The sequence below is a fragment of the Hippoglossus hippoglossus genome, chromosome 24 (assembly GCF_009819705.1).
Source record: "Hippoglossus hippoglossus isolate fHipHip1 chromosome 24, fHipHip1.pri, whole genome shotgun sequence".
In the NCBI taxonomy this organism is placed as follows: Eukaryota; Metazoa; Chordata; class Actinopteri; order Pleuronectiformes; family Pleuronectidae; genus Hippoglossus; species Hippoglossus hippoglossus.
Window position 1 is genome coordinate 17583618 of NC_047174.1, and position 18090 is coordinate 17601707.

An 18090-nucleotide genomic window follows, 5' to 3' on the forward strand; every position below is an offset into this window, starting at 1 on the left:
TCAGAATTAAAATGATTAATTTCAGTTACTCTCAATAACTGTTTGTAGTAGTAAAGTTGATTCCAGGTGAAAGGTGAAATTCAACTTTGTCAGTTTAAATGTTTTCATGGCAAAATGACTCCTGTTGTTAAGGAATATTATATTAAAAATGTTCAGACTAGGCTCTAAAAGTTTCTCTTTCTTTCTATACTTCTTGTATTTTATTTTATTTTTTTCATTTTTTCTCCTAACCCCTTTACAACTCTCCCCTCAACTCCTTCTTTCTCTGTTATAGTGGACAAACCAACGCCAGATCACAAACCATCCAAACCCGCAGCGCCCGTGGTCCCGCCCAAGAAGCCCATCCCTCCCCCAGGGAAAGGCAGACAGGGAAGCATCCCACCAAAGAGGCCTGACAAGCCTCTCACTCCCTCGCCAAACCTCAAGTAAGTCTATTATCCCTGTGTGTCTCTCAGTCTTCTACCTCTTGTTCATCAAACTGAACACTGCTGACATCTTTATCTACAAATAACCAGTGCTTTTCAGTCCATACAGCAATAGTATAAATCCCTAGTAATCATAGAAAATGGCGTTCTACAGAAAGGACAGGGTCTATTATACATACTACATATAATGACTTACACAGCCTTTGTAGGACACAGATTGCTTCGAGTTCAATCATTTCATGTGGTTCCTTGTACATTTTTCTTCCATTTATTTTCGTTTTTTCCCTTTTCACTGCAGGCACAATGGAGAGGTGCCTTCCATACGACCAAGGTCCGACTTTGAGCCATTATTGCCCACCAAACCGAAAACGCTGTCTGGAGACTGGGGGGACAAGTCCTCGGATATGGGTATGTACGGTCAAATCCCTGAATAATGGGGAAGTTGGTTTTGCCAGAGTCTTGATCGTTTTATTTGAGGAAGACACAGGATGAAGTGAAACGTCTGAGGCGTAGAGTTAGTTTTTCAATCTGTCTTTTGACCACATGCATTCAGTGTATAAGTTCCCCAAATGTTGTTCCCTGTGACAACTAAGATGGGAGGTGATTCTCGTAAGAATGCAAAGACTGATTGTTATTAATCTATGATCAATTTACCAATGTCAAAAACATGGCGTAATGCTGATCAGTATATGATACTTTCATTTTATACAGGCAGGAGATTGTAAGATAGATCTGAATAAATTAGAGATGATTTTTATTTGACTCTCATGCATTTCCCTGTATTTCTCTGTTTAGTTTGACAGTGACTTTCCTCTAGACCACTTAGCTTAACTGCCTGTTATTGATTCATATTAATTTTAGTGGCATAGTATAGAATTAAATTAAGAAAATTTATATTTTGCAATTTGCCAATTGCAAATGCAGGTTTTAATGTTTTATAGTCAGTGTGTATAAGATTACTCAAACTAAAAACAAGGTTTTGCACATTTTATACCTATGTTAGAATTTTAAAAATATCTTCTAGCTTTATATGTTCTGATAAACTTCTATCAAACCCAAAAACCTCCCGAACGGAATAAGGAGCTACAGGTTTTAGGCTAATATACTGTGAAGAAGAATACATCCATAATCACAGGTGACATAGAGGCAAAAATTACCCTATAACTTTTCCTATCCAGAGGTCCCTCACATCAGTCCGTCAAAAATGATCTTGTATGCAGCTATCAGTTATTACATAAATAAACATAGATGAATCTCTACATTAAAATCCAAATCCTTCAGAACAAATGAAAACCAAGAAAAATACATGATCTTGGAGGCACCTGGAGGTATTTCACTAGAGAGTTGTGTGTTTGTGAAGGATTTCCTGTGTTGGTGGTATAGCACTGCTAAAACTCAGTCTGATACACATGACCGTGGAACATGAAAATCCAATCACACCAAATGCAATCACAGGCACTGCTCTCTGAGGGTGGCACTTTAACACTGGGTAGGTGCAAAGTGCTGTTACGTATGAGTTTTTCACTGCGGGAGTGACTCACTCTCATAAACAAACTTTGTGTTTACTTTAAGTTACCATACATAAGCAGGTACATTTATACACCATCAGGGTTGGGGAACTTTTTTCCTATCATGAGCTATTTCAATTTTTATGGCCATACTAAATTATTGAACACATATCACACTAATTTCTATTGTGCGTTTTGGTGAGGTGTCTGATGTCAGATGGTAGTGATGATAATGAGGGTGCTCGCAGCTGGTTTTAGCCCAAACTATTTGTACAAAGGAACTCATCTTCATTTGTTTCACCTGCTGAGGGTATTTTTTTGTTATTATTTATTATTATTTTATTTTGTATTATTTGTTTGTTGGTTTGATGTGGCTTGTGTAAGCTGTCCATGCTCGGACTCAAGTGAACTCAAGTGAATAGTATTAACTTAATCAAAAGCATATCATCCAAACCAGCTGTAACGATGCTCGAGGTCGTACTTTTTTATCGTCCTGAGCATGTCCTTGCAAATTATAGGCACACTGGCTTCAATCTGTCTTTTGACAACATGTCAATTAGGCTGTGGATGCTTCCTTCATTCAGGGCAGAAATGTTCCACTAAAAAGATGTCTTGTTCATTTTCTTCCTTTTCTGTCTGCATCTCTGTCTCATCTATACAAATAAAGTTATAATTATTATTATCATCTGTCCACAGCAGATCTGATGAGTTTTGATGAGCTGTCGTCTACCTCAGGGAAGCTCTCTCACCCCACTGCGAGCAGACCAAAGATGCCTGGCAGGAGGCTGCCTGCCCAGTTTGGTGGAGGACAGTCGGTGAGGACACCCTAGCACTCGGCCACACACACACACACACACACACACACACACACACACACACACACACACACACACACAAATCTGTTGAACTAATCTCTGAGCAAAGCTTTTTTCCCTCCTCCATATTTTCTGTCTTTTATGTCATTGATGTTTTCGGGCTTCAAATTATAACTCACACAATAAGAATTTAGTCGGAATTGACATTTTTTCCTGTAACTATCATAAAATTAAACTTTTGGCTTTGGTCTGATTAATGTGCCCTCAGAAAGCTGCCATCTGAAGGAAAGAAACCTCATTCTGTAACTTCACTCAACATTAATGTGATTTTTTTTTTTGTTTGAAAGAGTCAGTGCAGTTAGCTGCGTTTTTCAGGAGAGTCTTGCTCTGTGGCTTTACACACATATCAACAGTTTAAGCTAATCAACCTTTAATCTTGGTTACTGTAAGTCTTTGAGTTTTGGTTGTGAATAGCTGCCGTTACCTGCATATGTTGAAAGTCAAACCTAATAAGAGATTTTAAAGGATTCATCTCAATATAAAATACTCACAACAGAATTTGTTTATTCAATCTGTGGCAGTAGCCGTGGGGCAAGTGCACGAATGTCGCGGTCATGCTCAACAGATTCTTTGTGGCAGGTACACAGATTAAAGAGTGAAAGAAAAGTTCTTATGTGAGAGAGAACTTCATTAAACGCAACTTGCAGATACGTCCAAAACTGCAGCTGCAAACTATAGGGTCTGAATTTCTCAGTGGACAGTAAAAACTGTATGGATTATAGCCTGAACCTATGAGCGAGGACGTGGCAGATTGCTCTATAAATAGCACTGCAAATAACGCTGCACACAGCAAGACAATATTGATACACCAAGTTATTGTATAATTGTGAGAAGTATCAAAAAATCTTGGTTTATTATGAAGGTGTGACAGGACAAATTAAAATATGGGTCGCCGCCACAGTCTAGATAACAAATGGCAAACACTGCTTGATTCTACAGCCACATTTTTGCATTAACCAAAATGCATCGAGGTTTATTTCTGCTGCTGCTGCTGTCTTTATATTTTGGATTTTTTTCTTTCTTATCCCACTCCTCTCGCAAATTGATGTGACTCTCCAATGATATGCTTTCTCTGTTCCAATTCATTCATAATTTTTTTTCATCTCACACAAGGTTGTTTTCGTTCGTCACTAGTAACATATTTTGTTTGAGCACCGATCCACAATTCCCACACTGACAACCACTGCCTGACCATCTGTGACGATGTCTTATCACCTACCTTCATCTTTTCAAGTCACCTTTCAGAGCAGTGACATGTGTAGAAATGTCAACTGCACTTGTCCAAACAAATAGAAGATAAGCTATCACTGTGGATAGGCTCTTCTCTGAATGTTGGCAGTCTATTATCATCAGGTTTTTTGTCAGAAAGCTGGAAACTGAAAATTACATGAAAATATGAATGTAAACTTAACAAATATAAATATTCCATTGCAGCCCAACAAGGAAGTGAATGTGGAAAAATCCTTCAAGGTGGATGAAGAGGATGCAGCTAAACCAAAGCTAGCAGATACCAGAAAGGTAACTAGTTTTTCAACATTTATTTCCCAAGTTCAAATTTGAAAACTGTTGGTTGTTGCCGGGTCAACAAGCATTGCAAACTGGTCTCCACTCATTTGTGAGAGGTGAAACACCTGATGAATTTGATTTCTAAAAGGTTAGCAAGGGTTGTGTCTTTGTTGGTTTTACAGAGCCACAGAGTGAAGAGTCCGTCGATCGATATACAATCCAACGTTAGCTTGACTGTCATTTCTCTCTGTTATTAGGTTTAGCGAGATGGCGGTTGAGCACTGACTAGCTGCTAACGCTAACTGGCAACAATAAATACAATGCCAAATATATAGTTTTGAGTACTTCAAGTCTTCAAATCTGCATAAGTTAGCACATGGACACTGAGGGTTCGCAGGACCAGCTTTGATTGTCAGGCACTATTTAACCAGCAGCTTGTCGTATTACCATAACCAGGCAAGTCAGTCAAAAATCTATGTGATAATATAATCAAATATACACTAATGATGTAGGATAACATTAGCAAATTTCCCAGCTGTGGGACTTTAAATTAAAATTCATAATTAGAAAATAAAAATAATGGAAAAGTAAGTATCACGGTAATATAATTTAGTGACAATTAAATATCAAGATGGAATGAAGTAAAACACAAATTATAACCTGCTGAAACCAAGGGCTGTACTTTATGAAGTGTCCTGTTTTTTCTATATATTATTTCAAATCTTCCTAGAAATGTATTTTGTGTGTGTAATCAAAACGTTATTATTAATATCAATTCTCGTATTGTTGAAATAATATTTAGTGGCACTCAATTTGTGAGTTTTCACAGTATTGCTAAAGTCCTTGTTTGAGGCAGTGACGGTCCAGAGGAGCACTAAAGGGCCTTTGAACTGTTCGAAATCGTATCAGCCCCTTCATCAAGATCTTTGCCAAAATTTAATGGAATCATTCTCGGCCCATGTTCCATCTTTCCACCAAGTTTCATTGAAATCTGTTCAGTAGTTTTTGCGTTTGACAAACAAACAAACAAACAGACAGTGGCAGCATAAGCTCCCAGCTCTGTGTCGCTCCTCTTCTTCTACTACAGCGGATTTGAATCCTCATCCATCCTCCTGGTTCCAGTCGCACTGCGTTTGATTACAACTTTATCATTAACCTTGTATCACAAATGCTTTACACTTGGGAAGGTAGTTTTTAAAATGGCAACACTCTTACATCCATCGAACAGTTTATTCACACAAAATAATATTATTACAATATCCACCAATGTCCATTGGATTCCCCAACATTAACGAAAACTGTTTAAAGTACACAAGTTAAAAGCCCATATTATCATGACTAAATAATAAAATAATAATCAAGAATAAAAGAGACAGATGAAAACACATTACAACAACACATTGATCTTCCTAATGATCATTTAATTATAATACTTATTATTACTATAATATTTTCACGCCATTCAATTCTGACCCAGTATTAACATCCATCCTTAGTGATTTGAGCATTGGACAGCTCTATGTTAACGTGTGAATGCCCCATGAAACCACAATATTAACACAATGATTTTCAATTGATTTAGTTTTTACCAATGGGTAAAATATCATTGCAAAGCTATTCACATTGATTCACCCATCCCTGCCTCTGATCTCCCCTTCTCTCTATCGCACATTGACAGCAGATACATCTGTGTAGTCACAGTGGTTAAAAAATACCATCATTTCATTTTCACAAACAGAAATGACGTACATGTGTATTATAGAGTGTGAGAGTGAGATCTGATCTCAAGTGGCCACAGGAAACACATTCCAGCTGTTGAATTGTTATCTAATCACCCCAGTTGTTAATACCAAGCCTGAACAGAGGCTACAAGCAGAGGCTTCAGTCTGACATGTGAGAAAGTGCAACAACCGCCACCCTCATTACCCTCAAAGGGTCACCACTGAACAGCTGCAACGATTTGTCTTAGAATCTCCTCTTTTTCACAGCAAAAAATACATTTATAAAGAAAGACAGATGAAAAAGAACAAAAGAGATCAAAATAGAACTTAAGCCTGTGAAGAATCGACCTTTTGGATCTCCCAACAGTTCATTGGGGACAGTTTCAAAGAGAATCTGTCGAGAAAAGTGAAAAGGTTTATGTGGTGGTGGAATATATCAATATTAGCTCAATATTAAGAAAATCTAATACAATATCAGATGGGAGTGTAAAATCAAAGTGACAGGTATATACTGTATGAATATATGTATTTATATGTTATATGTTGATTGAATTCTGGCATTCAGCTTTCAGAGCCAAATAATTTAATCCAAATAGTCCTTTCAATCTTAGAGATCACTTTAATGTTCATAGCCGTAAGAAATGCACAATCAGCACTCGGATAACATAGTGTGTTACATTTTCATCAAATCCAAGATTCTACAAAATATGTTTTTGTTTTGTTTATAATCACAACCTTTGGAAAGCATGAAACAGATCTCAGTTGTCCAGAGGTAGAAAAATTGTCACCAGAGCAGCAGATAGAGTCCTTTCACCACCCACTTATTTTTTCCACTGTGTATTGTAAACAACAGATACTAAAGTTTAAACAATTACAGAAGAGCAGAAACCTGTGTTGGAGAAACGGATATCAAAAAGATGAAAAATATAAGAGGTTTTACACCCACACTCTCACACACAGACACAAGTCAGCTAACATGCACCTGAAAGTAGTTTTCTGCAGTGTGTGTGTGTGTGTGTGTGTGTGTGTGTATGTTTGTGTGTGTGTGACGGAAGACAGCATGGGGCGAGGGCGACAGAAACAACCACCTGCTGTTCAGTCTTCCAGCTCAGCACTTCATTAATTGCCTCAGATGTTATCTATAGCCTGGATTGGTCGTGGTTTACCAAGACTAATTAGACCTGACTGTTCAGATGGGGGTATCCAGCATCTTGACCGCCCTACTGTTAAACACACACAGAGGCAGACACACACACACACACAGAGGCAGACGCACACAGGCAGACGGAGCAGTCAAAGTAAAGCCTGGTTTGGAGCTCTCATTTCCCTACAGCTCAGACTACCAGAGGTGAATTTACAGGACATGCACTATTCCCCCTTTGCCCTTGTATCGTTTGAAAATGGGATTCTGACCCTTATAACGTTTTCATCAGTGAAGGTGAACGAAGAGAGAAAGTATGTGCCCCCCACCACCCCCCCCCCGGGCAGGAGATGCTGCAGCCACTGGATTTTTGGTCAAAACCGAAGAACTGAGGCGATTGAGATAAAAAGAAAAATGTTCCGTGACCAAGCTGTTTAACCCCTTTTTAAGTTTTCATGAATGCCTGCTTTGGCTAACAAAGCAGCAATCGCAAATGCAATCCAATGCAACTTTATTAGTCCCGAAGGCAATAATAATCTAAAATAAGAGCAAACAACAAGATACAGACAGGTACTGACAAAAATCCGCTGAAACAACGACTAAGTGAAGCTGTTTTCAAACATCAAACCGGACTTTCACACATGAACAGCGCAGCAGGAGATTCTCCAATCAGACACTTTCACAACAACAAAGAAGTCTCCGGAGCGTTCAGGTGATGGGTGGTGCACGATGTATCGATTTTAATTCTGCTGCAGTGAGTGATCACATGTTTTTCGACAGCAAGTCGCCAGCGTTGGCCCTTATCACCAAAAGCTCTCTTGACATCTTAGCCGGTGTCTTCCACGTGTACGGCACCTCTTTTTCATCCTGAAATGCTGCTTTTGTTTTTTGCATTTTTGCATCTGTCACATGTTAGAAACGTCATAAACACTTCCATTCACTTGTGAACGATCTTCTGCAGCGTTTTACATCGGCCCATTTGGACATTTTTACGAAGGGGCTGGCAGAAGAAACTCCGGAAAAAGTCCAGAGCCTCTCACTAGGACATTTGAGTTCTCATGTACAGCCCCTCCGTAGAATGTCAGGGGATTATCCAGAGTTTATTGCATGTCTGAAAGCACCTTAAAACTCCATAAAAGCTGTTCAGTTGTGTTGAGCTAAAAAAAAATCTTTAAAAATACTACATTTCTTCAAAAATGCTTTATAATAAATGAATAGATAAATTGTGCAGATGGCAGATAAGGCAGAAGACAATCAAGAGTAAGTGCTTGTGTGTGTCCGTGTGCCTGTGTTTGTGTGTGTTTAATTATCTAGATGACAAAGTGCAATATTCAAACAAAAACACAACCTGAGAGAACAGATTCTGAACTGTAGCTTCATAACATTGATTGAGGAGCCCGATGATTCTGTGGCATTTGTGTGAAACCGAAAGGATCAAAAAACAGCAGCTATTCCTTAGATGAGGGAAGAACATCAGCATCATCATGCAGGATATCAACAGACTGTCCGTTGACCAGTTTGTAGAGAGGGATATGTTAGGAAGATCAGGGATAAACACTTCATTACGAAGATAAATACACATTTGAGAGTTCAGTGATGCAAAAAACTCCAGAGTACCAAAGCCACACTGAAAGGCTCCAGTGGCTCCGTTAATCGTTGGTGACATTTTCCCGGGTTTTTGTCACCTGAGCAGAAAAGGTCACTGCAAACCAATTGTCACTATTGTGGGTCCTTCATTCTACCGTGAACCATCTGTCCTGATGGAAGTGATCTCTTCAAGGAAGACCGGCCCCTGCACAAAATGTCACCAGATTTCTAAACAAAAGAAAAGCATGTGCTTCGAAATAATTTTTCTTCATCCCACCAAAGCCGTATTCAGACATGAGGCTCTTTTTTTCCCCCTGCCACACGTTATAAATGTCTTCAATGTACCCACTTGCTCACAGTACTGTAAATGCTCTGGATGATCTCCTGCTGTCTTCTTACATTAGCTCACTCAGACATCAGTATTAATGAGGGGGCTGGCAGGAGAATGTCCGCAGCAACTCGGACATTTGTGCTCTCACATACAGCACATCCAGATCATTTTGAAGATTATCAAGAGTTCAGAGGGTGCTAAAGCAGCACAATACACCTCCGCACTCCGAAAATCTATAGCTGTCTACCTCTGTCTCACTCGCGTCTCTTTCTTCATCTCCACAGCCTTCCACAAACACCTTATCCCAGTCAACGTCTCTCCAAAAGCCCATCGCGCCAAGCCCTGAGGCCAAGCCGAGCCCCGCAGCGGCACCCCCGAGCTCCAACAGCATCACTCACAGCGGCCGAGGTCGGCTTGACCCTGAGGAGCCGAGCTCTGAGCTGGACGAACTGAGGAGCCAGATGAAGGAGCTGCTGATGTCCGTGGAGCTGCTCAAGGGCCAGCAAATGTAATTAGACTTGATGCGCATGAGAACAGAGTTTGAATATGTTGCTGTGAAGAGGAAATAGAGGAGTGAATGTGTCACGGAGGGATCTGAGCTTGTGGACATATGTTGTTACTGGGGTTGTGTATCATTTTGATTTTTTACGATACTAGGGCTAAATCTCTATTTTATGGTATGTAAGCGGTGCCAGAAAAAATGCACATAACGATGGTCAGAAAAGAACAGCGTTTTAAATTTACATTACATTTTTTATTTAAAACGTTAACTGTCAAGAGTTAAAAACCATGTAGAGCAATTAAGTTTGTCACACTACAGAGCAATGTGTTTTCAACCACCTGAATGCTTAATTGCTAAACTTAAAAATTCTGTGCTACATAGTTCACATTCTTTTTCATTTTTATTCTTCTGTAACACTAACTGATTTTGTTCAGACAGTCTTTAAAAGTACACATAACATATTCACGTAAGTTTGTCGTCTTATAGTAACAACCCTAGTTGTAACAACCCTAGTTGTTACTATTAATACACCATTCTAGTGACTGTATAAGGTGTGACATGAATTATGAGCTGGTTTTGTGAACAGCAGTTTCTGTTCACATTCATACAAAACTCATTCAACAATCACTCTAGTACTCCTTTTTAAATTCTGTATAATTATATATGAGAATATACGATATAAAGGTCTGAGCATGAATCATTGGGAGAGATTTACGGTGATACAAGGCTTCATGCTGAGCTGCTTTCTCATGCTTACAATTGACATATGGTTTTGTTGAAGGACATTTAGCTCGCAGTGTTTTAGCATTTCATTTTTGTGTCATGTTCAAAGAAACATTTTCCCATAGATGTAACATGTTTTCATCTTCAAAGAAAACAGACAATAGTTACAACACAAACGTTTGAGCCTTATATATATATATATATATATATATATATATATATATGCTGCAGCAGTGCACACTAATGAGTCTGTACACGTGTGTCTTTATTTACAGGAAAGAGATAGCGGAGCTGCGACGAGAGCTGGATGAGGAGAGGATAAAGCGTGTGACCCTGCAGGTAACATTGATCTCCATAGGAACGCATGCTGGGCTGTCTACATGCATTACTCTGTATTAGTTTAGCCAAATATCGATGCTGTTTTTTTACACACGAGGACCCAAACAAGCACATGGACTTGCATGCACCAACGGGCACATAAAGTATTGACTTTTAACGTCTGCCCAACAGCAGTAAGAGGCTGTCTGAGCTAATGTAGTTCGCAAGAAATCAGATGCGTCTATTGTTATTTCAAACAGCCAGACTGGAAGGGATGTGAACAAAATATCGTGATATAATTTCAAAAAGTGGAGAATGATCTCTCCAGTTTGATTGATCAAACTGCTACATAATTAAGAAAAGAAAAACGCATTGTATATTTTGGACGATCACCCAATTTGTAAAAGAATATTATGAAAATAGTTACTCATGCCTCTTTTTTGGTAATAGTATGAGATTGGGATCATCCAAAATATACAGTGCGTTTTTCTTTTCTTCTTAACTTGACTCTGATCCCACCGCTCAAGTTATCCAGTTGGATCCCTTTGTTGTTGTCACTCGGGAGAGTCTTGCCACACGTGTTTATGTAGCAGTTTGATAAATTAAACTGGAGAGACATTGTGCATCCTTCTCCACTTTTTGAAATTATATCACGTTATTTTGTCACAAATGTTGCACATGAAAAAGAAATAGAGAAAGGCTCAAACTTTACTTGTGAGTACAACTACAACATTTTAGTAACATACGGGAGGATACTGTTTCCTTTGTGCCTGAGTGCAAATTGAACCATGTCGTCGCCTTGTTTAAGGAAATGAATTTGCTGGAGGAACATAATCTTCTTCCAGTGCTTTGGGGCCCTCAGGCCACGTGTTTCTGTATTTTGAGATATATCTGAGATACTCAATACACGATACAAAGCTTGTTTCATATCCACTACCCCTCCTCTTCGTGGTTCCTTCATAGAACTCATAAAATAAATCACAAACAAAAACAAACTCAACAGAGTCTGATATATATCTGTTGGGGTATTTTTGACCCTGTGATATAATTGATGGAGCCAAGTTTCCATGGAAATCTGAGATTTTCCCTAACACTACACAAGTTATATTTGGATATACAGTATATCCTTTTGTGGCCATTTATCAGACTTCAAACAGACACAAAAGGATCCATCAACCCTTAGGCTGAACCTAATGCTACACCAATGCATGTCCATGAGTGACCAAGTGAGTGAGTCACACCTCACAACAGACTGAAGGTTGGACTCTTCCCTTTGGCTTTTGTTCTTTTAACAATGAACGATTTAAACAATCAGGTCATCAGGGAGTGCAACTTGTTTCTGTTGGCTGCTTTCGATACTCTGGTGTCAGGTGTTTGACAAGTTCCGCCTGTCATCCCTAACATAATCTGCTCTTTGTGAGTGCCCTATTTTTAATGGCTATGCAATACTGAATTTCTGGAATTTCTAAGTGTTTACAATTTCTGTTGACAGTTGTTGCTGATAACAACCATGACTAGTAACTAAACGTTTAGGATCAGTGCTTAAGGTGGTATAATTTAGTCAGTTCATTCAAAAGAAATGAATAGAAAACAATATTTGCCTGGACAAGTAGATCAAATTGTATTATTCTAACAAATTTGTAAATGTTTTAATTTACAATGAAAATGTTAGTTTTGTTGTAAAATGCGTTTTAGTTAAGATGAGGTGTTTTATCTCCACTGAGATGAACAGCCCAGCCGGTATAAGCCAGCTCCGGTGAGACAGCAGCAGGCGTGGCCCGGCAGCAGGGCACCGAAATCAATTACATGACAGGAGGAAAGAATGCCCGCGGAGTGCTCCACACACAAAGATCATAGATTTGTTTAAACCGTTCTTCTATCTCCGTGTTCTCAGTGTATAGTAAGAGATTACAATCCAGTAAAAAAATTACCATCCCTCCTAGATTGGTACTTTGCTCCTGGTCTGTTGCTGGGTGAAGCTGCAAGTATCTCAAAGAATGTGTGATGCAGCGTCACATTCGGCTCCAGTCTGTTGCGAAGGCAAATAGAAGAGGAGGGGAGGTGTGTGGGGTTAGTTAGAGCAATTAGGACTCCTCTCCTACAGCATGCACAGGTGATGCCTTACATTCATATCGATATCATCATCGGTTATATAGCAGGGTGGGTCCTTCAGTAAAAGTCGTTTAATGCTTATTTCAGTACAGTGATTCTTTTTTTGCCTGTTATTTTTTTTTCCCCCACAACTTCCCGAGTCGGTTTCTATTATCATTTATATAGTATGGGTGTGGAACCTTTTGCTTAACAAGGGCTGCTTCAGTTTTTATAACATCCTTCAGGGGCCATTCTAAGTTATTGAATATGAATATTATAATAACCTCTGTAATGTGATGCCTGGAACGTCTTCTGTTTGGCATCTGATGTCAGATGGTAGTGGTGATAATGATAATACTCAAAGCTGGTTTTGGCCAAAACAAGTTGGTCATATGAGCTCGACTGAGAGAGGTTCTAGTTACATTACAATCCAAGAGAGAAAAACTGGGCTTATGTTGTGGTTTCCATCTTTTTTAATTTATTTTTTATCGCATTTTCCATATTCACATCGACTCTCTGATGTTTTTTTTTGTCACAAGCTGAAACTTTGATCCACAGCAGCAACAAGGCTTCTTCATTTGTCTCCTTCAGAATGAGTTTTCAGCTTCTGCGCACCATTGTCTCTGTAGCCCCTTTTGAACTGGTAAAAAAAAAAAAAGAACCCACCAACATCTGACTTTTATCTGCTATGGGAATGATACTATTAGCATTCACTTCCAGGTCAAATTACTTTTTAGCGGCTCTGGCTCTGATATGCAGTGATGGGAAAGTGCCTCAGTTTTTGGTGCTTTGGTGACGTCTTGTCTTGTCCTCAGCCTTTTGAATATTTAGTTTCAGTGCTCAAAGATACTTTGATAAAGATGTTCTGCTCAGCTCAGGTTTTCCTCCAGGATGTGGCTTCATTATCATCTCCTCCCCTTATTCCTCACCACTAAACAAATCCCTTGCACAGCGGGAAACACCTCCACCTGTGTGTTTCACAGCCGGGGTCGGCGTCTGCTAAATCATGGGCTCAAGCTGCTCTGGCAGATTCAGCACGGTGCTGATTTAATTTCCCAGGATATCCTTTCTGAGAGTTTGTGCTATGTGTTTGTGTCCCCACAGATGGAGATAGAAAAACTCAAGCGAACCGTCCACTCGACGTGAAGCTCGCGCAGCAATCACCAGCGGGCCTCGAGGCAAGCTGCTGGCCTGTGGACCAACCAGAGAGCAGGAAGGTGGTGACGGACGGAGAGAGGGCGGCGAATCAGACCAGCCACCTTGAGCACAATCTCTTTTCAGTGATCTACAATAATAAACTCGCTCCATATTTGTAAGATTTACATTTTGCACATATAATTTTTTTTTTTTTTTCAATCTAGATGTAATTAAGTTCCAGATGTATATTTTCCCTTTTTTATTTCATTTTTTTATTTTGCCAACACATGAAAACTGAGGCCTTACTTCAAACTACTGCGCTGGACTTGTAACTCTTCTGCTCACGCTCTCTCCCCTTCACTCCACCGTTCCTCGTACTCCTCAGGGAGGAGCTTCACTCTCAGTACTACTGACTTTGTATAAAGCAGGGGGCGCTTGTTTTCCACGCCTAATGTTCTTTCTCCTAATTTTTTTTATGAGGCACAATAGTTGATTTTAAAATGTGAGAAAATAATTAATTTCATTTAACAACCTCGCATCCTCACGATAAACGATTTTTTTCTTTCTCATGCGGCGCCTGACAGTAGCCTCCGCGGCTGCATTGGTTCAGAGAGAGCGCTGTGTTCGTTTCTCTTTGTCTTTTATATGTTTTCTTTAGCATTCCTATCCAGGGTAACACTACTGTGCCTGATTTAAAAAAAGTAAATTCTATTAAGTGTTTATAATGGGAGCTTACATTTTCCACGATGGTGTCTGGAATATCTGCAGCATGATGATATTGTATATCTATATTTTTTAAGTCTACTGACATGTCTAGTCAAATACTATATAGAGGGCCTCTTCTACGCTGGTCTCTTCTATTTTTGTGAGGTTTCAAACTTCAGCCACACAGTCTGCAGGTGATGCAGATACACACACACACACACACACACACACACACACACACACACACACAAAGGAGTTGCGTCATTCCATGGTTGCTGAGCGACACGTTGGTCAGTTCATGAAAAAAAGGCCGCCTCTGTGTTTTTAATCTGGCATTCATCCCTCTGATCCCTGTCCCGGTTCACTCTACCACTAACTCCTTCCTCCCTTTCTCCTTTGACTCACAGTGAAATGATCTGAGAGGAGCCTTGTCTTCCTGCTCTGTAATGTGTTTTGTATCAGCTTGCACCGCACTCATCAGATGTCCTGAAGTCATTGTACATGCCTGTACACAAGTTCAACTGGAAGCACATTTTAAGAGTGTAGAAATAACAATGACAAAACCTCACGTTCTCCTCATCGTAACTCTATTAGAGGAGCAAAAGGTTATTAGAGCTCCGCTGTGTCGTTTTATTCGCTAATTTGTCGGGCTCCTATCGCTAGCCCCCTTCCGGAAGATAAAAAAACGCATTAGCCTCGGCTACCAGTGTAGAACGCAACATGGATCATCAATTACATAAGCGTTACTGACCCTGTTGTCTTTGCTAACAGTTGTTGTGCAGATTAAATTCTGCTAAATCATTTTTTTACTTTTCTCCATTGCTACTTCTTGTTTGTAGCCTAACTCTTTCTGCAACTAACATGCAAATGCTTCCTTCTAAGGCCTGTGCATGCCCAGTGTACGTGAGGGGTCATGTGATCTGCGTTTTCAGGCGTGTTAGTATGGACAGGGATTAAATTTATATGCAGCCTAAACGCTCGTGTGGACAGATTGTTTTCGTTGGAAAACAAATGTAGTAGTATGGATGTTTTGCCTCAATGAGCCCTTGTGCCCTGCAGATGGATGTGTTATTATCCTATCTCTCCACTCATTCTTCAGGTTTTTCCTTTAATTTGTCATATATTTTGTGGGATGCATCGCCTAGGAGTTTGATACAGATATTCAGCCGCACTGCACAGTGATGTCACAGTGTACTCACACACCCTGGAGCACACTTCTACATCATTCCAGCAACAGCAATGAATTAAAAAAATATATATATATATATAAAAACATGATATATACAGTTGTGACCAACCTATGCCCTGAGGTTATTATAGAGTTCAAAGAGATTAAACGTGTAAGTGCTGTCTTTGGTCGTGCTGTTAAGAAACATATATTTGGTGTATGTTAAGCTGTTTGCCCGGTGGATTCGCTGGGAGTCGCACATCTTAAACAGAAAATAAACCGTGGCTGGTTTCTTACTGTATAGTTTCCGCACAGAACTGTTGTCTTCAGGACGCTAGTTGCTAATATAATTGGACTCCTAAACGCTGCTAGAATGGTGTTTCGAGGCTGCAGAGATGTGGAGCGCGGTGCGAGTGGAACTTACACAGTGTAGGATGCGTGCTGCCCTCAGTAACATCTGACCTGTAGCCCCAAACTTTTGGCCTGCGGCTCTGTGCAGACGATAACCAGCTTATCTCTTGGTGTGGAGATGCGTTTTGAGAATCTGATAGCGGCACAGCATCGAGTTTAGCCCCCAACGGCCTCAGCACGGGTTGGAGGGATGTTATAACCCTGAACACTGATCAAAATGTAGACAGCAGGTTCCTGTTCCAAGTTAAATGTCCTGTCATTGTTTCACATCTACTACTGTGCATTACCAATACTAATACTCTTTATTCTTAGTGCTTTTTTATTTTGTATCCTTACAGATAAGTCACAGAGGTCTTAAAGAAGCGTCACTTTAATTTGAAATCATCCTCAGGCTTGGGTTTAATGTGGCCTGTGTGTGTGTGTGTGTGTGTGTGTGTGTGTATATATGTGTGTGTCTGCCCGCAAACGTAACAGTGTCCATGAAGTGCTGGACTGCAGAGTGCATTGACCAAGTTGATAGTATATTTTTGCCCTTAATGATACAGCACCCACGCAGTGAGTGGATGCCTGATGTAAAACAAACACAACTCTCCAGCAACATGGCTGGGCGATGACATAATTACAATGTGGGGGAACGAGGGACCCAGGGGGGTTTGGGTGACAGCTTTTTGTGTAATATCTGTAATGCAGCTTAACTTCCACATATTGTACATTCCAGAGTTTGACACCAAGAAAAGAAATCTGTGCACATTTATAACATATTTTCAAGTGATTTTGTTTACAAGAGCTGTATCCTTGCATGAGCTGAGAATCTTTCCCAAAAAAAAGAATAAATATCGTCTTTATTTACTGACTCAGACTGTCCTTTGATTTTTTTTTTCTTCAAAATTGTGCGTCATTCTTAAAAGTTTTCACAGCCTCACAACAGCCTTGAACCTTTTTCATGCTTGGATTCCTAAAAATGCGTTCTTGGAAATATCGAGTGGAAAATCGACCGTGCAGAGGAGAGAATGAGTTTCTGAGGAACTGCAGCTCCTCACAGTTTTTAAATTATGCATGGATGATGTGTTCCATCGATTATTGTATCTGACTTCTGGCTGTCTAGCCTGCTGGTTGTGTGCATATATATGTGCACATGGTCTGTTCAAACAAGACGATGTGGTTATATAGATACGTTCATCTTTATCTGTTTTATTTGTTCATGAGTAAATAAGACGCTCTGATAATAATCCTGCTCCAAGACATCGATATCATCCAAACTCTGACTCCCCTCTCTGAGCATCTGTAGAACCTTTCGATGGTTAATAAAGATGGAAGACGTGTCTCCACTTTCTCCCTCTGTTAATAACTGAAGCCCAAATAGTCTGGATTCAGTTGCTGTCATTTTGAGCTTTTGATACTGGAGTCAGTGAAGCAGTGATAGTGGAGCCTGCTGATATATGCACCTGACCAATCAGGAGTCAGTCTCAGCTGCCAATCATGACGTCCCACCCTGTTTTTATAGCATAAAATAACCAATTAAAGCCAAACTTATTAATAACGTAAGCACTTGGATACATCACTATGATAAAAGCTACAGAAGATGAGAGGTATGTTATTTTATTTTTGGTCCATGTCTCATGCTAACAGGGAGGAGGTGGCTTTAAGACTGCTACTGCAGCCAGCCACCAGGGGGCAATCTAGATGTTTTGGCTTCACTTTTATTAACTGTCTTGTCGTCCATCTTTATATTCAGTCTTTGGATAGTTTACAGCCACGAGCCTGCCCAGTTCAGCTGTTAACTCACCTTAACCAGTTTTAACGCATTTCTTCAAATCTGCAACAATTGAAGATGAAACATTCCAAGTTTTCATGAATGTAATAATAACCAAAACAGTAGGTAAAGAGTCTGTGTGGAGAGCAAAAGAGGTGGAACACAACGACTGAAATAAATAGGCTTTT

The 18090-nt window shown here is 39.8% G+C and overlaps 1 protein-coding gene across 3 annotated transcripts in view; it reads left to right on the forward strand.

The window, feature by feature from the left end:
• cd2ap (CD2-associated protein) overlaps nucleotides 1-17002 on the forward strand; it is a 58789-nt gene extending 41787 nt beyond the window's left edge. For 2 of the 3 annotated variants that reach the window (XM_034580550.1, XM_034580548.1), the window contains 7 exons: nucleotides 275-425; nucleotides 724-833; nucleotides 2630-2748; nucleotides 4243-4326; nucleotides 9379-9602; nucleotides 10595-10658; nucleotides 13833-17002. In XM_034580550.1, coding sequence (XP_034436441.1) covers nucleotides 275-425; nucleotides 724-833; nucleotides 2630-2748; nucleotides 4243-4326; nucleotides 9379-9602; nucleotides 10595-10658; nucleotides 13833-13874 — 794 coding nt within the window. In that variant the 3' untranslated portion in view covers nucleotides 13875-17002. The remainder of the gene's footprint in view (nucleotides 1-274; nucleotides 426-723; nucleotides 834-2629; nucleotides 2749-4242; nucleotides 4327-9378; nucleotides 9603-10594; nucleotides 10659-13832) is intronic. The other variant, XM_034580549.1, reaches the window with a different exon arrangement.
• The last annotated feature ends 1088 nt before the right edge of the window (nucleotides 17003-18090 follow it).